The sequence below is a fragment of the Thamnophis sirtalis genome, unplaced genomic scaffold, assembly GCF_051295495.1.
Source record: "Thamnophis sirtalis isolate CommonGarterSnake01/CBP01778 unplaced genomic scaffold, rThaSir2_p1.2 scaffold_9, whole genome shotgun sequence".
NCBI classification, from domain to species: Eukaryota; Metazoa; Chordata; class Lepidosauria; order Squamata; family Natricidae; genus Thamnophis; species Thamnophis sirtalis.
This window is the reverse complement of record NW_028261389.1, coordinates 23,797,729-23,821,754: the sequence shown is the minus strand read 5'-3', so window position 1 is coordinate 23,821,754 and position 24,026 is coordinate 23,797,729. Positions and strand designations below refer to the sequence as shown.

The following is a 24,026-nucleotide window of genomic DNA, read 5'->3' as shown; positions in this document are numbered from 1 at the left end:
ATGGCTAACCTTTTCGACACCGAGTGCTGTGACTGGAGTGTGCTTTTTTTTTTCTTCAACACTTTCAACACCCTAGGGCTACAGAAGACTGGATAATAGTCATAATTGTTTAAAAATAAGTACCCTGTTTCCCTGAAAATAAGAAAATAATAAGCCCAATCAGGCTTTTGAGCGCATGTGCTAAAATAAGATGCAGCAGCCATGAGGTGATCACGTTTGCCGCCTCCTGTATCTCAAAAATAATAAGACCTCCCTGAAAATAAGGTCAAGCGCTTATTTTGGGGGTAAAAAGAAAATAAAGCCCTGTCTTATTTTTGGGGAAACATGATAATACTGATTTTTTTTTGCAGATTTCATGATTATTTGGGGAGGAATTCTGTGGTGATTTTTTATTTATTTTTTGGCCTTTAAGGTACACAAATCCTGTGTGAAGGCATATAAAACATCTTATGTCTTCCTGCTCATCTTCACATATAGGAGCAGATATTTACCACCAATATTTGGTGATTCATCAGGAAATTTGGAAATATGGCAAAGAAATAGAAATTGGGGTTTTTGTTTCACTTTCTCTGAACCCTTTAAAAAAATCAGTTGATTATTTAAAAATTGAATAAAATGTACAGTCACAATTACCGTTACTTTACTTCCACCAGGACACTGATAATTCCTGAAACAGTTGACACAATCTCCCTATTGAGAAAGGAAACACATGCTTTAGGCCAAATACTTAAAATAACACTTGCCAATTTTTAAAAGCACATACTTCCTTATGCATACAATGAAAATGCCTTAATGCATGAGCTACATAACCCAGCATTGTGAAAAACACAGCAGACATAATTTCCCCTTATTTTTGCAATCACGCTCTTGCATGGAGATATATAGTGATTTCTATACTCCAATATAGAATCTTGTTCTTGCTATTTGCAAAAGTTCCATAAAATCAGCATATTTGTTTTACCGGCTTTGTTCATATTAAGATTGTATGGAATGCACAAATCACTGTCACAGAAATAGAAGAAGAGTTGACAAAGTAAAAACCGCAGCTTTCTAGCCTGATGAAGCTTCAATGCTTTTGGTTGAATTTGGCAGAATCTGTGCTTCTTTGAGCCCACAAGGAAGCTCAAATGCATAATGGAGAATTTTTCAAAAAGCAAGTTCAGTAAACAAAATAAATGAAGATGAAGAAAGCACTACAGTTCATTAAGTTGTCTTTATAATAGGATTTAATACCACTGAGTCATAATGATTTGCATTTTTATATATAAAGCAATCATTCTTGCTATGAGCCATGGTGGTGCAGTGGTTAGAGTGCAGTACTGCAGGCTACTTCTTCTGACTGCCGGCTGCTTGCAATTTGGCAGTTCAAATCTCACCAGGCTCCAGGTTGACTCAGCCTTCCATCCTTCCAAGGTGAGAAAAATGAGGACCCAGATTGTTGGGGGCAATATGCTGACTCTGTAAACTGCTTAGAGAGGGCTGTAAAGCACTGTAAAATGGTATATAAGTCTAAGTGCTATTGCTATTGCTAGGCCACGGCAACAGCTAGAAATACTGGCTACTTAAATCTGTTGTTTTTTATATCACAAAACAACTAGGAAGGACCAAATGACATAAGTGATGTCAGAACTACTTTAACTCTTGGTCTCAATATGAGCATCCATATAGCAACGAGAGCAAGTTTGGTATAGTGATGAAAGACACCAGACTAGGAAAAGAAATATTATGAGTTCCAGGATGACCTTAAGCATGAAACCAGTTGTCATTCTTACTCAACTTTTGGAAGTAGGCATTGACCAACTACTTCCAGAAATCTTGCCAAGGACTTACGGAGGAAAAAAATGGCGGCCTGAAGATGGCCCCATTAAAAGCAGAGCCAGAGATGTGCCAAAGAACGAAGAGCCAGACAGTAGAGCGGCTCCTCAAATCTCCCTGAATAGGGAGAGGAGATAGCAATAGCAATAGCAGTTAGACTTATATACCGCTTCATAGGGCTTTCAGCCCTCTCTAAGCGGTTTACAGAGTCAGCATATTGTCCCCACAGTCTGGGTCCTCATTTCACCCACCTCGGAAGGATGGAAGTCAACCTTGGGAGTTAGACTTATATACCGCTTCATAGGGCTTTCAGCCCGCTCTAAGCGGTTTACAGAGTCAGCATATTGTCCCCACAGTCTGGGTCCTCATTTCACCCACCTCGGAAGGATGGAGTCAACCTTGAGCCGGTGAGATTAGAACCGCTGAACTGCAGATAATAGTCAGCTGAAGTGGCCTGCAGTACTGCACCCTAACCACTGCACCACCTCGGCTCACAAGTGTCCCAGACATTTGTTCCTAAACAAGGAAACAGCAAGGCAGAAGTCTCTGGTCCGTTTAGAGCTCTGGAAGATGAATGATTATCAGAGGGGTGAGATTCAGCTGGTTCGGAATGGTTTTGGTGAACTGGATGTTAATTTTAATCTGTTTCGCCAAACCGGTAGTTACAAGAACCAGCTGACCCTGCCCACCCTGCCCCTCTCCTCCCAGGAGTCTCCACACAGCCTGTTCATCATACCAGGTAAGTGCAGGGCCTGTGCAGGGGCTCTGGGACGGCAAAAAATGGGCCTATAGGAAATACCGGAAGTCTGAGAACGGGCCTGTTTGCGGCATTTAGAGAGCCTCCAGAACCTGGAGGAAGCCATTTTCACCCTCCTGGAGGCTCGAAAAAGCCTCTGAAGCCTGGGGAGGGCAAAAAAAAAAAGAACTACAGGAAGTCTGGAAACGGGCCTCTAGAGCAGTGGTCCCCAACCCCCGGTCCGCGGACCGGTGCCGGTCCGCGGAGTACCTGGCACCAGGCCGCGCAGCGGCCGGGGGCCATGATCGCTGCAGCGCAAAGGCTCCTGGGCCGTCGCGAACAACGCCCCCCCACCCCTGCGCGCGCTCAGCGGGCCACGGTAAAATTATCAAAGGCTGACTGGTCCGCGGCGATAAAAAGGTTGGGGACCACTGCTCTAGAGGACCTCCGGAGCTGGAGGGGGGGGGAAATGCCTCTCCCGCCACCATGGTGCAAGAAGCCAACTAGGCCATGTCCCCATGGCCAGGCCCACCCAGCAACTGGCCAGAGAACCGGTTGCGAACATTTTTCCAATCCCATCCCTACATGGCCATCTTGCTGAAACTGCAATTGGTGCCTTTAAACTGAGACTAAATTTGCATGCTTCCTTGTGTAATTACATCTGAAAATTGCTTGTTCGCTGCTTTTTAACTATTATAACTACTTTTGGATCACCAAGTCTGGAAACACCAGGCAAGTTCTTCCTACAATCCTTAATGAAAGAAAATTTTAACTACAAGCTCTTATGAACTTAAAAAAAATAAACAGCACAAAAGTAATTAAGACTTTAATTTCAGAAAGTTATAACCGGATAAAGAGTCCAGATAAATTTGTAATAAGCTTGTAGAATTAATTGTAAAGAATGCTTCCCGTGGGAAAGGAGATTCATTTTGGATTTTTTCTAAGAGGCAGTAGAGATAGCCAATATTAAACACTGGGCACTAGAGGGTACTAAATATTTTAATTAAAGAAGAATATATAAAATATAATCTAATAATTCCCACACCTCCATGAGTAATAAATAGATAAGCATGAATATGTGCTTATACATACATAGAGTGTTCCAGAAATAATAGGGCAGCTAAGTGCCAATCACACAATGTTGATATTATTATCTTCATTTTGATTGTTACATTTTACACTTATATTTGTACAAGACTAATAATCTCTTTTTGAATAATTGTTAAATTTAAAAAAATACTTTCAGATTTGGAGTATTGATTCTGGGGCAGGATGGGTGGATGGATGGATGGATGGATGGATGGATGGATGGATGGATGGATAGCAAGCAAGCAAGCAACTGCATTAGATTCATGTGATATCTGGAATGGCAACAACATTTCATTAGAAAAACTGACCGGAAATTCAGTTGTCATAAAAGTGTCACAACGACCACCAAGGGAGGGATCAGTTAACATGCAATCAATCCCATAAGCAATGCCATCATCAAACTCTAGCTGCCTTTGTATTATCTTGCATCTCCTTTCATTAAGGAACAATTCACCCTAAAAATAGATATAAATTCATGTTGATATTAAGAAAAAATATATGACATGGTTAGGGGAAAAGGGAAAAAGATTAAACTAGTCATCAACCTGGTACTTTTCTTACTTCTGGATAAAACTTCCATAATCTTAGCCAGCATGGCTTATGGTAGAAAACTTATATATACATATTTCTCAATCATACAATTCTGTTTTCAATAACATTATGTTAAGCACCAAAAAGGAGTAAGAAATATCAAGAATAAGAAATCAGTTTTCCTCGACTTAACAACTACCATATAATAGAACCTGCCCATTAGGGCCATAAATCATGATGGTCATAAAGAAGATTATCATGTGATTGAACCCAATTTTATGATCTGTATTGCAGTGATCATTAAAGGACTACTATGATCGTAAAGTGAATGCCATGGTCATTAAGCGAATCCATTGTTCTCTACTGGAAGTAAATGCTGGTAAAAAATGTAGTAAGTCACATTTATGTCAAAGTATGTTGGTCTCTATTTTTTCTTTCATGCTGCTAAATGTAAATGAAAATATTTGATTGTCCTTTCTACTTATTTGAAACTCTCATTTATTTATGATGCTGTACAATGGTTAGCATAATAAAAAATATGAATCAACTTCAGAGGTGTTGAATTGGGTGAACGGTAGTGGTGGTGGTAGGCTCCGCCTACCCACCGGGATGCTTCTGTGCATGCGCAGAAGCGTCGCGCATGATCATGAGCAAACCAATAGCAGGATTTGCAACCCACCTCTGATCGACTTATTTAAAAATGATAAATACTCACAGTATTGGTGTCACCATCACCACATTTCACACTCAGATCTGAACCTTGAAGTGTTTTCAGTGAATCTGAGCTTGGAAGGGCAAAAGCTAAAATCTGTGGAAGACACAGGGAAAAGATGGAGGAAATTCAAGTTTAGAATAGAGAAGTTCTATTGTGCCCATTTTATAAATTTAGAAATAAATTTGTAAATTTTATAAATTGAGACCTTAGAACGCCTTACCTTAGCGTTCCCAATAACATGGAATTTCAAGTATTGTAGCAGTTTCTCTTTGTTTGACATTTTGAATAGTTCGTCTTGCTGTTCCTTTGGCAGAGCTCTGATTACTTTGTCAGTGGGCCAGAACAAAGTGACTGGCTGATGAAGAGGATCATTAATAAGATTTATCAGTCCTGACTTCTACAAGAGGACAAAGAAGAAATCTGATTTTGTTTCTCAAAACAATTTGCATGTCATCTAGCAAGCAAACAGTGAAAAAATGAATGTGGTTCTTTTTGACATCTACAGTCAATTAAGGCATATTCACCATGCAGACTACCAATTGATTTAAGTGGAATTATGATTTTGAACTCTAAGTCAACCATGTAGACCAGGTGTCAAACTCAAGGTCTGCGGGCTATATCCAGCATGCAGGATGCTTAGATGTAGCCTGTGGGCTCGCCCTAAGAAACAGTGAAGGACCGACCTGTGGTGCCTCTGCCATCAAAAATGGAGCCCAGGGAGGCCACAAACACCCATTCCTCCTCCTCCCGAGGTAAACACAACCCTGCATGAAATTGAGTTTGACACCCCTGATCAATGGTGGGTTTCAAATTTTTTTAGAACCTCTTCTATAAGTGTGGCCTGCTTTGTGGGAGTGGCTTGCCAGCCAAATGACTGGGTGGGAGTGGCTTGCTGGCCATGTGACTGGGTGGGAGTGGCTTGCCGGCCATGTGACTGGGTGGGCTGACAATGGAAAAAAAACCTCGGGGCTGTTCAAACAAAGCTTTAAGACTTGTGGACTTCAACTCCCAGAATTCCTCCTCTCGCTCTTCATCTTGATGTGCGGATGGGCGGGGGGAGGGAGCTGGAACCGGTTCTAAATGGCACTGTAGATTTGTGGAACCTCTTCTATAGAAGAATTTAAAACTGGCAGGAACCCACCTCTGCCCCTGATGTAGACTTACTTCTATTAGGTTGTAGAACATGATGTATTCATTGCTTGCTGCGACAGTTTTGAGGTTTTCCTAGGAAGAAAAGAAATACTTGGCTCAATTTACATATATAGGAAATAGAAATATTTGTTGAGAAATATCATCAGCACACTATGAAAAAAAATGCAACGCTGCTTTCAGAAATATGTCACAGGAAATATTTTTGGTTGTAGGTGCTTCATTATGTATTCTAACAGAAATGGAAAATGGGAATAGTTGCTTTTCCAGATTCCCAAGGGAAGGAATGGAATATGCATACTGTACTACCTTACTTGTTCTGAGAATAATATGTAGAAACAATTCTAATACATAGTACTAACTTGGGGAGACAATGGAGGACAGGAGAGCCTGCCGTGTTATAGTCCATGGAGTCATAAAGAGTCAGACACAAGTTAGTGATTGAATAAAAACAACATACAGTCCTAACTGATGCAGTGGGTTGCATTTTAATGAAAACAGGAGTTGATTTTTGAAGCCAAGAGGCTGTGAAGGCATATCTTTTTCTACCAGCATCAAACTGTTCTTGATTTTATCTGGAGCTTCTGCACTGCCTATTTATCTTGATAGTTTATATTACCTCTACCACAGTGAAAATAGAAGTTGTTAGAGGCTGACAATGAAGAAAGATTCTCACTGTCATGTCTTGTGAGTTCCATTATGCCACTGAGATCCAGAATGCTAGATGAAGAAATATTGGCCTGGGGTGTGTGTGTTTGTGTGTGTTTCTTAACCCACAGTTTCAGTAGTTAGGTTATAACAATCCATGGGCTTTAATATCCACAGCATTTTTGTTTGTGACTGCATTGGTTACACAAACTATGAATGGTAATCTTTGTTATTGAACATCCTGGTTTATCATCTGGATTACCTGATGTCTTTTTCTCTCAAGGCATATAATTCTAACTCAACCTTTTGCTGATTAATGTGCATAAAAAGACAGTGTATAAATTTGATGAATGAATGAAATAAAATAAATAATATGTACATGTGTGTGTGTAAGCAGCAAATACATGTTTGTGTTTTATATAGTTGTCCTATGGCACAAACTGATAGTTTATCAGTGTTTTCTTGAGGAAGCTTTTTTCAAAATTCATTTTCCATATTACTTAATTAACATTTTCATTCTATTCCAACAGGTTCATTTGTTAGCAGCAAACAATATTGTGATCCACAACCCAGCAGCTTTTAATTAGTTGAAAAATTCAAGGCATATGGAGCGCACCTTTACTGGTTTTCCTTTTCCCAAAGGAAATTCTTGAGTCTTCTGTGGAGCCAGGACCTTATCTATGATATGGATTACTCCATTGGTGGTGATTATATCACTGGCCAATATCTTTGCTTTGCCATTCAAAAAGACCGTGTTCTAAAAAAAAATGTACAGTATGAAATAACAAAGCTTTCCTGCAATGCTGAAATAAAGCGATGTAAACAGTTTTATTGCTGATTAAACAATTAAAGGAGAAACCACTTTTCCTTTCAGTGCTATGTACTGAAAGAGCCGAGGTGGTGCAGTGGGTAGAGTGCAGTACTGCAGGCCACTTCAGCTGACTGTTATCTGTAGTTCAGCGGTTCAAATCTCACCGGCTCAGGGTTGACTCAGCCTTCCATCCTTCCGAGGTGGGTAAAATGAGGACCCAGATTGTGGGGGTGATATGCTGACTCTGTAAACTGCTTAGAGAGGGCTGAAAGCCCTATGAAGCGGTATATAAGTCTAACTGCTATTGCTATTGCTATGTACAGTGCTGCTCAGCATGCTTGCCAAGAGGAAAGAGGAAAGAGGAAAGAGCAACATAGCATTCATTACAAGCAGGATTACACATTTGAGCAAGTGTTGCTGTATTGAATGGGCTCAGTTTAAATGCACAGGCGCTGTTCTTGCATCTAAAGTGTAAACATTGATTGCAGGTAGAGGTTGTGAGAAGAGATCTGTGGATTATGACTCCTCAGAAGAGGCAACTTAACATCATACTGATTCAGGGAAGTGTCTGCATTTAAAAACCCATGATATTCCCAAAGCCAATATAAGAGAGTGGGATGGTGATCCAACATTTTAGTATTAGTATTTAGTATTGAGCCATGGTGGCGCAGTGGTTAGAGTGCAGTACTGCAGGCTACTTCTGCTGACTGCAGGCTGCCTGCAATTTGGCATTTCGAATCTCATCAGGTTCAAGGATGACTCAGCCTCCCATCCTTGCGAGATGGGTAAAATGTGGACCCAGTTTGTTGGGGGCAATATGCTGACTCTGTAAACTGCTTAGAGAAGGCTGTAAAGCGGTATATAAGTCTAAATGCTATTGCTATTAGAATTATAGGAATTTAGGTATTTCAGAAGATTTAGCAGATCAAAAACTGCACAATTCTATCCAGAAAGGATCAGATCCTTTCCCCTTTGCAAGCTTTCATGATATTTCTCTGGTATCTGCAAGCAATAAATCCTAATTTCAAGTTCCTAATTTTACTTGTAATAATTTTAATATTGCATCTTATCCCTGGAAAGTCCAATGAAGGTGTAGCTAAACCCCCAGTTGATGAAAATTAGTTACCTGTGCAAATGTGATCTTGAGTGGTTCTCCTTGGAGGGTGATGACAGTTTTATCTGAAGTCAGATCATTATACAGCAATCCTGCACATGATACAATATGATAACGCAGAATCTGGGGCAACACACCTTTGGAAACCCAATTGGAGATCTTGAAAAAGAATTGTTCAAAAATGATTTACTGTATTGAAAGTGGCAGAAAGCAAAGAACGAACAATTATATTTTGACTTTGCCATTATATCATTGTGATCTAAACTCATAGATCTTTCCTAAGTGATTCTAAATGAGCGACTAGCATTTCACATTGGACTCTCCTGCAGAGATTGAATTGAAACCTATTGGAAGCAGCTTCATAGAAAGAGACTGCAAAATTCATGACCGCTGAACTGTGCTGAATGTCCCATCGAACATCAAAATGCTTTTGTATACTTACTTGCAATTCAGTTAGAACAGCTTCATTTGTCGGTGCAAAAACCGTGAAAGGGCCCGTTCCTGTAATATCTCTGAGCGAAGCATCCTATATTAGTGAAAAACAAAATGCACATTTCAGTCAATATAGACAGTATTTTAGGTACCTTTATATCTCTCAAAAGGCTATTGAATCTGAAAAAAAATTATTCTTAAAAAAAGCCTTCTGCAATTCAAGACACTGGGAAGGGATGGCCTATGACAGTGATGGCGAACCTTTTAGAAACCAAGCGCCCAAACTTCAACCCAAAACCCACTTATAATTACAGATTGTACAGTTATAGAGATTAATTTGATTCTGAACTTAACAATGGCAGCAAGATTGTTGGTGGCGCAGTACTGGAAGAAGGAAGAATTGCCTACGATGCAAGAATGGATGTTAAAAGTAGTAAACTTAGCAGAGATGGCCAAAATTTCAGCATATTTGAAGGACCGTTCAGATGAGAAATACAAGTTGGAATGGAGAAGATGGATTGACTACATTCAAAATAAATATCGGACTAAGTAATTTCAATTAGCTTATGAATGAACAAGGAATGTTACAACTTATCTAAATTTAGCTTAATAAAAGGGCAGTTAAAGTTCAAGAGGGAGGTAGGAAGCTATAGTCAGTTAGCTTATGTTAGTGTATGATTGTTAACTGTTTATACCCTGTATTTTGCTCTGGGAAGTTGGGGGGAGGGAGGGTTGGAGGGGGGTAGGGTGGGGGTGGAGGGAGAGAAGGGGAAATATTTGTAAAATTTATTAAAAATTTTCAATAAAAAAAACCCCACTTATTTATCACAAAGTGCCAACATGGCTATTTAACCTGAATAATGAGGTTTTACTACCTAAAACAATGATAAACAAGACAGAGTTCAGCTAATTGTTCTAAGAAAAACGTGATAGATGTACTTTTATGCCCCTTCATTTTCCCCCCGCTTTTGAAATATTACATTTAGCAACAATAAAAAAGAAACACTGTTGTAATATCATTACTCTCTTTTCCTCCCTTTCTCTCTTTCTCCCTCTCTCTTTCTCTCCTTCTCTCTCTTTCTCTCCCTTTCTTTCCCTCCCTCCCTCCTGTGGAAGAAATGCAATGGAGCTGGGCTGGGGCAACAGCACACATGCCCATAGAAAGGAATCTGAGTGTCGCCTCTGGTATGCATGCCAGAAGGTTCGCCATCACTGGCCTATGACTTTCTTACCAATAGTTTCCCATTAAACCGAGTAGTATTGAACTCCTTTGCAAGTTCCTGTAATAATAATAATAAAAAATTAAAATAATAAAATGGTACCCAGTAACACTGAACATGTAAATATATACAATTATTTCTACATTGAAGTCAGAAACAGCTAGATCTGAGTTATGTTCTGAACTAGAAACTGATGTTTTAGGTCTCTCTATGGATTAAGATATCTTAAGGCTTCTTGGGTATAAAGTACTGCTAGGTAACCCAGTTACCTAGAAAAGGCTAGGCCATGGATACAGTGGTTTTAATAAGCCTTCTAGATGGCTTTGTTGTGCTGGGTTATGAAGAACTTAGCTAACATTACTCCTCTGGCATCCCATTATTGTATTATTGTATTGTATTATTGTCCGCAAAGCCCTTAAAACCTGGCTGTTCCGACAGGCCTGGCGCTAAAGAACTGTCGCCCCCGTCTCAAATTGGTATGACTGTTGTGTTTTAATCATGCATTGTTTTTTTATGTCGTTTTAAATTCTTGTTTGTATCCCCCTTCCCTGGTTGAGTTGTGAGCCGCCCTGAGTCCCCTTCGGGGGGAAAAGGGCGGCATATAAATAAAATCAACATAACAACATAACATAACACAACATTACAGGGGTGTCAAACTTGTGGCTCGCATGCGTCATGTGCTGCCCCCCCCCCAGTTTAGCAAAAGAGAAAAAAAAAAGTTGCGATAAGTCACTTGATGACAATGTGACGATGTGAGTTTGACACCCCTACTGTATTACATTACATCAACAAAATTGATAGTTATCCCTGTGTGCATGCAATTTTATTATTTAAGTATATTGAAATCCAATGCTTCTAGTGTTTCTTAAACATGGGGATGAGGATTATTTGCATTAGAAAAGCATACTAAAAATTAAAGACATCTTTTGGTCATAAAATATTTTTGAAAATAAATAGATAAATAGCAACCATGGTTTCCATTTGCCCATGCAGGCTGATATCAAGCCAACTTGTAATTGTCCTCAACTTTTCTCATTTAGAGCATCCCTGGATCTATAGATTTGGGCTCCAAGATCTTGACTTAGGTGCTCTCTAGGGGCGTAATTATAACTGGTCAATTGCTAATGTGCTTTCTTGTGATATCTCACCCATACTCTGGTGTAATTTGGCCTGTTGGTACTGAGCACAAAAACTGATCTCAAATAAGCAGCAGGGAAGATATCTCACCAGTGAGATGCTACCTCGGCAAAGAAACCCATCTCCAATGAAATTGGGTTTACAGCTGCAAATCCTTTCTGACGGTAACGTATCATTGCAAATGGCATTTTCTCCACATCCACCATTATTCTGATAAAAAGATAAGCAAGGAACATTAGCTAAAATATACTTCATCTCAATAAATTTCAGTACAAAGTTCACTGAATAAACTAAGAAATGAAGGATGCAAAGGAGAGAATCGTAGAAAAAGCAAGGGCTGGATCCTTCCTTCAAACCCTTTAGGGATCCCTTCATCATCAAGCAAACAGGGAGGCAGCAGGAAAACAAATTTGAAATAAGGGCTGGGGGAAAGCAGAACAAAGCACAGAGCAGCTTGCAGGAGGAATGTTTAGAGGAGAACATTTCAGCTGGAAGTTTCTCCAGTGTATAGTGTGCCCCCCTGTGGAATTGTTTTGATTAAGAAAAGCATGATGGGGGAAAAATTAAAATGAAGTTGTAGCACTCTAAAAAGTAAAAAAAAAGTCAGTAAGACAATTCATTTCAGTTGCATTAGCATCAGAATCAAATTCCTGACCTTATCTTAGTGAATCTTAACTGGAGCTCGAGTAAATTCAGCAGGATTTCTCACTTCTCCTTACAGTTTGTATAAGAAGAAGTTTAGGAGCTAAAAAAAGCTGTCAGTTCTTGATTTGTAATAGAGATTGTTGCTTGAACTGTGAAGGACGGGTATGAAGGACAGGGGCCGTCAAAGTCTAGACTCACCAGTGTACAGGGACTGATGTAAGTGCATGTTTTCCCATCTCCAGAATATCCAGTGAAACAGTTACATGTTGCCTGTCAGAATAAGGAAATAATCCAGGTTAAAATATGGAGAAGGATAGCATTTTATTTCCTGATCTTTGGAAGTCCTTTGACAACTTTCTCCTGTTTGGTTTCTCTTGGGCGTTAAGACTCTGTGATTTGTTTTCAGTTTTTTTCCTTACTCATGCAATCATTCAGAGCTCCAAATGATTAAATTATATCTGACTCAATGGTGGGTTCTTAGCAGTTCGGCCCTGTTTGGCCGAACTGGTAGTGGTTTGGTGGTCTGGGTCATTGGAACCAGCAACCCAGGCCTGCCACACCCTAAACCGGTTCTTCGGGTGGTGCCGTAGGGTCCGCCATCTTGTTTTTGCTTCTGCACATTCACATGTTCTGCATGTGCAGAACAATTTGTATTTTTGCACAGTGCACCTACAAGCGAACCAGCAGTAGTGGTTCCACTGATCTGGCCTACTAGTTATGTATTTGTGTAGTCCACCTAAAGGTAAAGGTTCCCCTCACACATATGTGCTAGTTGTTCCCAACTCTAGGAGGCAGTGCTTATCTCAGTTTCAAAACCGAAGAGCCAGCGCTGTCCGAAGACATCTCCGTGGTCATGTGGCCAGTAGGACTAAATGTCGAAGGGACACAGAACGCTGTTCCCTTCCCACCAAAGGTGGTTCCTATTTTTCTACTTGCATTTTTACATGCTTTTGAACTGCTTGGTAGGCAGAAGCTGGGGCAAGTAACAGGGAACTCACTCCATTACGCGTTGCTAGGGATTTGAACTGCCGAACTGCTGACCTTTCTGATCAACAAGCTCAGCGTCTTAGCCACTGAGCCACCACATCCCTTGTAGTCCACCTACAGTAGTTCAGCACAAATCATATATTTTGGTATCATATTTCTTTATTCATCATTTCTTATATGATCCTAGGCATAGTTTTTGATATTTCCAGTCAGATCTAGAAGCAAACAAGCTGTCAGCATGAAAAGATATGGAAGCTCTGTCAATCATAAGCAAGAACACCAGGCGAAATGAATAAGTGCCCTACCTCAGTTGAGTTGCATTGAATTATATTGTAGCCTGTGATTTGCCACTATTTTATATTTTATTTATTTGTACATCAGATTTGAAGACCGTCCATCTCACTCACAGAGTGACACTTATTACTACATGGAGTATAATGCACAATTAATATAAAATGGAAATACTGTTTTACCTTGTTGGGTCCAGTGTGAATGCACTCTGCATTTTTAGCACATCCTCCATTATTCTCCAGGCAGGGGTTAATTTCTTTATGGAAAAAATAAAAAGGAAAAAAAAACATTTAACTTTTATGAAATTTAGATTAAGAGCCAAGGTGGCGCAATGGTTAGAGTGCAGTACTGCAGGCTACTTCAGTTGACTGCTAGCTGCTGTTTGGCAGTTCAAATCTCACCGGCTCAAGGTTGACTCAGCCTTCCATTCTTCTGAGGTGAGTAATACGAGGACCCAGTTTGTTGGGGGCAAAAGGCTGACTGTAAACCTCTTAGATAAGGCTGTAAAAGCACTATGAATCACTTAGATTTAGATATAAATCTAAGTGCTATTGCTATTAAATGAGAGATAATTTATTGTAATTATTTTTGCTTTTTTACTTGTCATAGCTCCTTTTACTTATCACAGCCCTCTTAGTGAATGAGTGCGGTATTTGTAATACAGATGTTATATACTTTCCTGAGGTTTATTCCAGGCAGTTGCCAAGAGTCAATGGTGAATTAAAGGCATAACATCCCCACAAACCAGGGGTGGGTTCCTGTACCGGTTAGTACTGATTTGCTACGTGCATGCTTTGCAGACTTTTTCTGTTTTAATCGCAATAATATGTGCATGAACAACCACTTTAAACTTAGTGTAAATCATTCTAAACTTGATTGTACAAAAGTATGATTTCTGTAATAGAGTTGTCAAAGTCTGGAATGCTCTAGCTCAGGGGTCAGCAATCTTAAATACTCAAAGAGCCACAAAGGTCCTAACCGGAAGCCCCCTATTCACTTCTGGAGCCGACTAGAAGTCTGGTTTCCCCACCATAGAGTCTTCTCCTAGCGCGGTGTCCTTTTTCCTCTACCTGTCCTAACGGAAAGCCCTATCAATTGTGGAGCTGACCAGAAAACCTGCCCCTTTCCATAGAGTCTCCTTTTGGCGCACTCTGCTTCCCCCTCCCCCAAACCGGAAGCTCCTCTCAAAATTGTGGTGCCGACTGGCAACAAGGAGCCCCAGCAAAGGGATGAAAGAGCCACATGCGGCTCCAGAGCCGCAGCTTGCTGACCCCTGCCCTAGCTGATTCAGTTTTCTCAGCTACACATTTTCACAGTTTCAGTCACAAATTGACTTCCGTGGACCTTACTTCATACTTAAATGATCAGTAGAGGGGGCGTGCAAAAGTGCACTAACGTGCATATCGTCTCTATCGCTTTATTTTTATTCTCTTATTCTTGTTATGGCTTTTGTTTGACAAATTCCAATAAATAAATAAATAAAGCTACCATTTTAATATCTCTAAGGCAAGGGTATCAAACTCAAGGCCTGGGGGCCCAGATCCAGCCCGTGCGGTGTTTGGATCTGGCCCACAAGGCTGCCCTGGAAACAGCAAATAACTGGCCCTCAGTGCTTCTGCCAATGAAAATGGAGCTCAGGAGCCCATTATCATTGGCAGAGCTCTCAGGCCACCACAAGTGCCCTCTACACAAGTGACATTGAGCTGGCCACAACCACCTTGCCCCCACTGCCCCCCCAAGGTCAAACACAACCCTGATGTGACCCTCAATGAAATCAGGTTTGATACCCCTGCTCTAAGGGATATGAAGTTGAGAAAAGATGCTCCCATATATTTTCAGCTTGCCAGCTGGCTCATAAGTACCATGTCTGTATATGCATATGTATATATCTCTCTATAAGTAAATATGTGCAATAAAGAGATTGCATAGCACATAGCATATTTACTGATAAAAAGTGATTTTGCCAATTTATATGACTCCAGCTGATCAACATAAATATGTGTTTCTGTCACTTTAACTTATAAGTTTCAATTTCAGTTAACAAAAACTACAACGAGATATTTGCAGAGGAGTTGCTAATTGTAAAAAGATGGGGAGGGAGGGACAGACATTGTCATGTTAATCAGATGGAGTAAATTCAGGTCTTGAAAAAGTGCAAAATAGAACAAGCACTTACCAAAGCAGGCAATTCCATCTCCAGAGTAACCTGTCCTGCAAACACATACTCGTTTTCCTGGAGTGGTACGTCTACATTCTGCTTTGGTAGAACAACCTCCATTGTTGTTCTCACATGCATTAATAGCTGAAAGACCATGCAGAATTGAAGTTATGTTTCAAAGGTTACACCACTTAAATTCCTTTATTTCAAAGCAAGTTTAAATAGGTCAAATTTAAATTTAATTTTATCAAAAAATGTCTGCATAGGAAGTATAAGGTACCTCTGTTATATAAATGTGGACATGGGCTTGTTTGATTCCTTATGTATATACCTAAAATAAATGTTGCTATAGACTGGCTGGCCATTTCTTAACCAATCAGGATATCCCAGAAATTGTGGAATGTTATCTATATAGGAAAGCTAATTGACAGGAGACCCGAAAGGGCAAGTTTATTGAGAGGTGTTAGATGGGATCCCTCTGGGTGGGCAAAGAATTCATTTTAAGCTGTGTAGATTTAAAAATAATACACGTTTAAGAGACAAATGAATTAGCTACAGCAGGAATCCCTCTCTCAGGAAATAAGATGTGGGATTGGTTGTCTGTAAGGATGCCTATTGTTTCCTCTATTGATTCCTCTACTTGCATAATTGCAAAAACACAGACATTACAGAAAGAATGCAACCCTTCAATTTATATCTACCGTATTTCCCTAAAAATAAGACCAGGTCTTATATTAATTTTTGCTTCAAAAGATGTATTAGGGCTTATTTCTGGGTGATGTCTTATTTTTTGTTGCAATGGACATACTAAATATGTCCGCCTGGCTGACAATCTTAACTAGGGCTTATTTTTGGGGTAGGGCTTATATTACGAGCATCCTGAAAAATCATGCTAGGTCTTATTTTCTGGTTAGGTCTTATTTTAGGGGAAATATGGTAGCAAGAGACAACATACTTAGGCTTCATATGGCATTACTAGATTTTTATAGTCTAAACCCCATTATGACATTGCACTCTTCAACTTTTTGGCATATGGATATGACTAGCTAGCCTTGAAAAAAAAAGTAAGTTGAACTTGGTCAATACCTGGATGTGATACTGCCTTTAAATCTCAGGGCTAAATACAATGCTGCTAAGGTAAAGTAATCAAAACCTGGCTTAACTCAAAAGAGTGTTTTTCAATTTTTTTTCTTGTTTGGTGGAAGAGAAACCGAGAGGAATACAAGAATCACAAAATATTTCAGGATTGCTGGACAAGGTAATTGTTTCCAGGAATCTGTCCAAGGTCCTGAAAGGACTGCCACTGACTAAATACAATCAACTTTAAATTTTTAAAAAGGGTCTTCTTCTCAGGACCTCTAATTGATTTACAATTAATTGCCAGAGAGTAAACATTCTCCAATATCTTCTAGCTAACAATGTTTTCTTTGGCCGAATATTAATAAATTAGTATTTTTCAAAGCTTAATTAAAAAAAATACATTAGAAATTAATATTTTTAATGTAACTCATTATAAGATATTAATTCCACCTCTTGCTAGATCAGATTTTTGAGCATGTCAAAAATTGCATAAACAGAATAAATCACACTTACCCGAACAATATGTACCATTCCCTTTAAACCCAGCTGCACACTTGCAATATGGTGGACCAATAGGATTAAGAAAACAGCTAAAATAGAAAATCAAGATAGATTATAATTTGCAATTTATAAAAAAGAAATGGCATGCTTGGAAATCCCAAGATAGGTGGCATCAAATAAACTCACGTCATTGATCAGGGTCATAATAAAAGTCTGCTAAATTTTAAGTAGATGAGGTGTGCATTTATTTAAATATTAACTTTTGCAAGTGAAAAATACAAAATGTTTTCACTATTAAAAACAGTTTTCTGCCACACTGATTATATTCAGTCTGCAGCCTGAGCAGCCTGTGGATGTTGGTTTAATTTCTAAAGACATTTATAAGTGTCAGTCTCTTGCATTGGATTGGGAGAAAGAGAAGTCACAGAGTGGTGGAAGTCAAGGGCAAGTACAAAGGGAAAAATTAAAAAAAATGCATGACCTATTTAATCACTTGCAATTGCAAGATCAAGTCCCTGCAGTTGTCTTAGCAAGGTTTTTCAGAAGTGGTTTGCCATCTCAGGGGTTGCCACAAAGAAGAGGGAGTCAAGCTATTCTCCAAAGCACCTGAAGGTAGGACAAGAAGCAATGGGTAGAAACTAATCAAGGAGAGAAGCAACTTTAGAACTGAGGAGAAATTTCCTGACAGTTAGAACAATTAATCTGTGGAACACCTTGCCTCCAGAAGTTGTGAATGCTGCAACACTGGAAGGGTTTAAGAAGGTGTTGGATAACCAATTGTCTGAATTGGTGTAGGTTTTCCTGCCTAAGCAGGGGGTTGGATTAGAAGACCTTCAAGGTCCCTTCCAACTCTGTTATTCTGTTCTGTTCTGTTCTGTTCTATTCTATTCTATTCTATTCTATTCTATCTCTCCTGGAGCTAAGAGAGAGGTACTGGTCCAGTTGATGTTGTGCCTAAGGCAGGAGTAGAACTCATGGTCCCCTAGTTTCTATTCCAAAGCATTAACAAATACCCCAAACTGGCTCTGATTGCATATCATTTGAAATTAAAATTTACAGTTAGAGAAAACATTAGGGTTATAGTCAGGATCAAGTAAAGAATAATATGGGGTCAATAACTAGTTGGATGCAATACATACTTGGCACTGGTGTGGCAGGTATTGTTGCACTTATCATCTCTGATTTCTGGAGAAGAGAAAAAATGTTTTTGTGAGTCAATATTCCATACAATTCTCCCCTTTATTTTGTTGAGCTGAAATCTATGTGTAGAGCTCACCTAAATGCACAGATTTCCCTGGACGATATCACATTCAAATTGAGGTGGGTTTAAATGTTTCTTCATTCCTGCGCTTACTCTGGTATTCTGGTTCAAATGCCACCTTTTTGCTGTTAGAACAAACTCTGTCTAGAATTTGCTAATAAACACAGCACTTTTCCCCATGTACACGTTCCTTTTCTAAGCAAAATCTTTAACAAAAACTCCAGGAGATATAGCAGGGGTCCCCAAACTTGGCAACTATAAGACTGTGGGTTTCAACTCCCAGAATTCTCCAGCCACATAGGAGTTGAAGTCCACAAGTCTTAAAGTTGCCAAGTTTGAAGGCCTCTGATATACTGAGACACAAGAGAAGAAAGAAACAAATCACGTTGTTTCTTTTGAACCGTCCCCAGATGTTTTCCTCTTTACTAACAGAATCAAGAATAGTCTTCTCAACCTATCTTTCTGCCTCAAATGCCTTATTATTGTAAATGTAAGTTGCTAGACCAGCTACTTTCTGTTGATGGAACATAAGAGGCCTATCTGGTCCTTGACCTCCAGCAGCAAAACATTGTTCTGACCCAGCCTTCACAAGTAATGATAAGCCACTTAATCATCAGTAAAACAAATTCCTTTTCCAAACAGGCCCAGAACAGTTTTTTTATTTACGTGAATAAACAAAAACAAACATAATTAGTCCTAACAAACCTGGTTCTGGCCAAGGAATCCAAATTGCTTGTTGTATACAAGAAAACCAACAGTTGTCTGCGAACAACTGGCCACTATCAAACCCCTACTATTTATTTCCCAGCCAGGGTGGGACTAGCTAGCATCTACATCTGCTTTTCCCTGAGAGCCAGCTTATTGCTTTCCTTTGCTCTCCTCTCCTTTTATCTCTATGCATATGCACAGCTGGGATGGGCCCCATCTGTTCCTCCCTCTCACTCAGCTCAGGCCCTGAAGATACAGATGCCTCTGGGAGAGGATGGAAGGCCCATGCTCTCCCTCAACCTCTTCCTCCTCTGGCTCTGCTGCTAGCTCTGCTGGCAGCCGACAAGCCACAACAGACATGTGTGGCTGGGTCCTGCATATTATACAGAGAATGAACTCTCTTGGACAGAGAGGCTTGGCCAGAGCTGCTGATGACACCATTACTACTTTTAACTCTGAAATAGGATGCAGCAATCAACTTACCACTGTCACATTTGACTCCTCTCCAACCAACATCACATTCGCAGGTCCCGTCTCCTTTAATTCCACTGTTGCACCTCCCATTGGTGCAGGCACAGTCTAAAAACAAAGGAGTGGTTTTAATTCCGAATAGCTCATAAAGTAGTACGAACCACTAGCATGCCATCCGCTCTCCTTTAATCTCTTCCAAGCTTTTGCGATTCAATTTACTGACATATTTTAACATGACAATTTATGTCTGGTTTGCAATTGCATCAGCTATACCTTTGTCTACATTCACTAAAAAGTGCCTAAGCTGTAATATTACAAGTGTAGCACACATAACATGGTGAGAACAATGGAGCTGTTTCTTTCTTTTCAAAACCTGAGCCCTGAAATGAAGTCTGAAGGATTATAGCTGGTTACCTTGTGGAAATCACTGAGATCTAGCAAGCTATTTTACATACAGTTGGTCAACATCTAGTACAAATGGTAGAGTGGATTTTCATATTTATTAAATTTTGATTCATTTAGAATAGAATAGAATAACAGAGTTGGAAGGGACCTTGGAGGTCTTCTAGTCCAACCCCCTGCTTAGGGAGGAAACACTACACCACGCCAGACAAATGGATATCTAACATCTTCTTAAAGACTTCCAGTGTTGGAGCATTCACAACTTCTGGAGGCAAGTTGTTCCACTGATTAATTGTTCTAACTGTCAGGAAATTTCTCCTCAGTTCTAAGTTGCTTCTAAGTACACATGGAAGGGTACAACAGATAGATACAAAAAGAAGTATCTATTTACCAAACAAAAACAATAGATGCAGTTGGGAAGCATATGGACAATGAACAATACCATTATTCAGAAATATGAATTGCGATGAAAAATAAAGTAGGAAAATAAAATTGTAGTTGTAATGTTGTTACTTTTGACTGTGTCAACGAGAGTCAGAAGTTGGTGCTTTTTTTTCTTTTTTCTCCCTTTACACTATACCTCTCTTTTTCCCTTCCTCTCTTCTTACTTTTCCATATTTTTTCTTTGTATTTTATACTTTGATAAACTAATTAAAAACTTTAATTGAAAATAAAATAAAATAAAATAGGAAAATGTAAAACATTAGAACATAAAATTAAGCAAAAGTTTGATAAAATGTTTGATTATTCACCGATAAGCACTTCAGCCACTTGGATGCTTATGTATCTACTAAATTGCACTCCAAGGAAATCCCTCTGAAATTCAATGTGATCCACAAGAAACAAAAGTGAAAAGATTGGTATAGCATAATTCATGATATCTGTGACTATAATAGTACTTGACAATTACTTGGAAACTTTGCAAAGTAAATGGTTCTGAAACCAGAAGTACCTTGGTCACAGTTTGTGCCATATTTGCCTTCAGAACATTGCTCACAGGCCACTCCCTTGAATCCTTTTTCACATTGGCAAGACCCAGTGCCATTGACGCCATCCAAGCAAATCCCATTGCCAAAACATATTTTTCCAGATAATCCTGGGCAAGACTCACATTGTGGGCCATAAAAGCCTGCACAACATTCTCTAGTCTAAAAAAGAAATCAAGACATTAGGGCTTCTGCAATGGAAATCCTTGGAAAGGATGAAAACCAGAGAGTAAGGATGGCATTCTTGAGCTAGTTGTCAACAGCATATAGATAACTTTTGGGACATAATTTTATTATTAGACATAATAACCCAATCACATTCTTCTTCACACATTGTGCTGCATCATTGTTTATTTTAGGCTTCTCCCCCCTTTAAATAACTAAGGGCCGCTGTAGTTATACAACATGTGTTGCAAACCACAATAAATAAACATGCTAAGTCAGTGTCGTTCAGAGCTAAGTAATCTTTTGGAGTAGTTTCCAAAAATTTACCTGTACATAAAACAGTGTTTTATGGTTTTATGGCTATGGTTTTATAGCTATGGTTTTTGTAGCTATGGTTTTATGGTTTTATGGCTATGGTTTTCCCAGTTGCAATGTATGGCTGTGAAAGTTGGACCAGAAGAAAGGCTGAGTTGAGAATTGAGGCCTTTGAACTATGGTGCTGGAGAAGACTCCTGCGAGTACCTTGGACTGTAAGGTTATTAAACTGGTCAGTCCTAGAGGAGATCAACCCTAACTGCTCTTTAGAAGGCCAGATCCTGAAGAGGAAACTCAAATACTTTGGCCACCTAATGAGAAGGAAGGACTCACTGAAGAAGAGTCTAATGCTAATGAGTCTAATGAGGGCAAAAGAAGAAAGGGATGGCAGAGAATGAGGTGGCTGGATGGAGTCACCGAAGCAGTAGGCGTGAGCTTAAATGTACTCCAGAGGATAGTAGAGGACAGGAAGGCCTGGAGGAATGTTGTCCATGGGGTTGCGATGGGTCGGATATGACTTCACAACTAACAACAGTAACAAAACACTGTTAAAATCTGAACTATTCCTTTAGACAGAGGTTAAACCTTTTATTCTTATGGTTCATTGCACAGTCATCCAGATGTTCAGACTGGATTTGGCGTTTTTATCCATCATTGAAAACCTCCCCTTGGATTAAGTATCACAACCCACAGCAATGCTTAAACCTAACACTCTTTCCCGTGGTATTGTATCAATAGTATGCTTACAATTCTACTTTTAGTACATTTTGACTGGCATCCCAGACGCATCGATGTTCCATACAAGGAGACATAATAGCAGATCCCCTTCTTGCCTGGCTGTATGAAAGAATAAACAATTTTAGTGAAAAAGATTTAATAAGACGTATGTGAAGTGCTGCAAAAACCTATTCTAAATTTCATGTAGTATTTTACCTATACTTCAAATAATGAAATATTTTTAAAAATAAAGCAACTCTATTGGCTTTCATTTAAACTCTAAACCGAGGGCCAGACTTGATGTGATTAAATTTTTTAAATCAACTATTCATGATAATTATTTTACAGTTTTCTTTTCAAGTAAGTTCTTTAGAATTTTAAACAACAAAGAATGCTGTTTTTTTCCCTGACCAGATAATCCAAAATGATAAAACGGCTGAATTGGACATTTCTTGGGCTACTTTTTCTTTCTCCTCCTCCTAATTTCTCCACAATAGTGACCCTGTAAGATTACCACAAGTGTTTTTTCCGGTGAGACCAGTCCATCAGGGCAACCTGATCTACTCAATTATACTGCATACTGCTTCCGCTTTCACCTTTCATCCCTAATCCAAGAGCCTTCACAGGCAGTCGCTTTCATGACAAACTATTTTTAAAAAAACATAAATTCAACATGACCTTGTAAGATGAGATGGGCTGAGAGAGAGCGACTAGTCCAAAGTCATCAGCTGGCTTCCATGCCTAAGATGGGACTAGAACTCACAGTCTCCTAGGCCAGTACTTTAATCACTGCACCAAACTGGCACTCAGATGCTACTCCCTATTTCTAGCAATTTCATTCTCAAATACTTACAATTTTTGTACTTCCAGTAGGACAGCTAGATATCTGTGAGCAGGGTACACACCTTCCCTTGAAAAGAAAACACACATTTGACAAACAGTAGATCCAGAAAGCATTTTCTGTATTGCTAGATAAGCATCAGAGATATTGCATTTTCAAAGAAGCTTTGATTACTTCCTCAATTAATTTGCTTTCCTTATCTTTCTTACAATTATTTCCCAAGATGACTTTGCTCTGTCCTTTGAATATAAATTGCAGTCGCATTTCATTTCTTTCTTTTGTGTCGCTTATTTTAGCATCTGCTGCTCATTGTCAACCGAAATAAAATCAGTGGAGGAAAGATGATACTTGAGAGTCACAGGGAAAGACTGTGATACTGGCCCAAGCACTTCCTTTCAGTCTTAACCCATAATAGATTATTGAGGCTGTACAAGAGGGGACGATAAATGATGTCTCGCAAAATGAACAGTTTGAGATGGAAAATCTGGGAGTCCTGACATGCAAATAGATAGACTTGAGTTTGCTATGGCAGGGCTCCCCAACCTGTGGGCTATGACCCTCTATAGGTGATATGTTTCCTCCTCAATCTCAGGTCCTCTGCCAGAGACTTGGGAGTTTGAAGGTTCTGTATATTATTGTAGCTGCGCTGTACTCTCCTGACAGAAAACTCTGATGCTTTTCCTGGGATCTGTTGGAGCCATTCCCCAAGTGGAATGTTGATTAACCACTGGTTAACCCACAATTAACCAATGGAATGGCTTGCATCCAGAAGTTGTGGTTGCTCCATCACTGGAGGCTTTTCAGAAGAGAATGGACAGTCACTTGTCTGGAATGGTATAATTTGTCCTGCCTGAGTAGGAAATTGGATTAGAAGATCTCCAAGGTCCCTTCCAACTCTGTTATTCTGTTATTGTTATATGTTTCTATTACAGAAACTAGATAAAACCAGATTAATAGAAAGTTCTGGATTGCTTGTGTTAGACAGCTGTGCTATTATAATGCTAATTGCAACATACATCATTAATATTTAGTACAAGCCAAAAATCATTACGTTTTAAGTATATATTGATTGGTATTTTTTCCAGTGCAGATTAATTAAAA

General features: G+C 39.4%; 1 protein-coding gene across 1 annotated transcript in view; it reads right to left on the bottom strand.

The window, feature by feature from the left end:
• The window catches only part of STAB2 (stabilin 2), a 100,894-nt gene that overhangs the window by 20,536 nt on the left and 56,332 nt on the right, over positions 1-24,026 (bottom strand). Inside the window, exons 36-54 of the mRNA XM_087723073.1 lie at positions 22,938-22,994; positions 22,115-22,204; positions 20,854-21,049; positions 19,512-19,607; positions 18,199-18,244; positions 17,072-17,148; positions 15,497-15,622; positions 13,503-13,576; positions 12,241-12,312; positions 11,488-11,607; positions 10,273-10,320; positions 9,051-9,134; positions 8,621-8,767; positions 7,300-7,440; positions 6,051-6,110; positions 5,107-5,283; positions 4,887-4,979; positions 3,949-4,095; positions 634-690 (exon numbers count right to left, since the gene is read on the bottom strand). Of these exons, the coding sequence (XP_087579199.1) occupies positions 634-690; positions 3,949-4,095; positions 4,887-4,979; positions 5,107-5,283; positions 6,051-6,110; positions 7,300-7,440; positions 8,621-8,767; positions 9,051-9,134; positions 10,273-10,320; positions 11,488-11,607; positions 12,241-12,312; positions 13,503-13,576; positions 15,497-15,622; positions 17,072-17,148; positions 18,199-18,244; positions 19,512-19,607; positions 20,854-21,049; positions 22,115-22,204; positions 22,938-22,994 (1,908 nt within the window). The remainder of the gene's footprint in view (positions 1-633; positions 691-3,948; positions 4,096-4,886; positions 4,980-5,106; positions 5,284-6,050; positions 6,111-7,299; positions 7,441-8,620; positions 8,768-9,050; positions 9,135-10,272; positions 10,321-11,487; positions 11,608-12,240; positions 12,313-13,502; positions 13,577-15,496; positions 15,623-17,071; positions 17,149-18,198; positions 18,245-19,511; positions 19,608-20,853; positions 21,050-22,114; positions 22,205-22,937; positions 22,995-24,026) is intronic.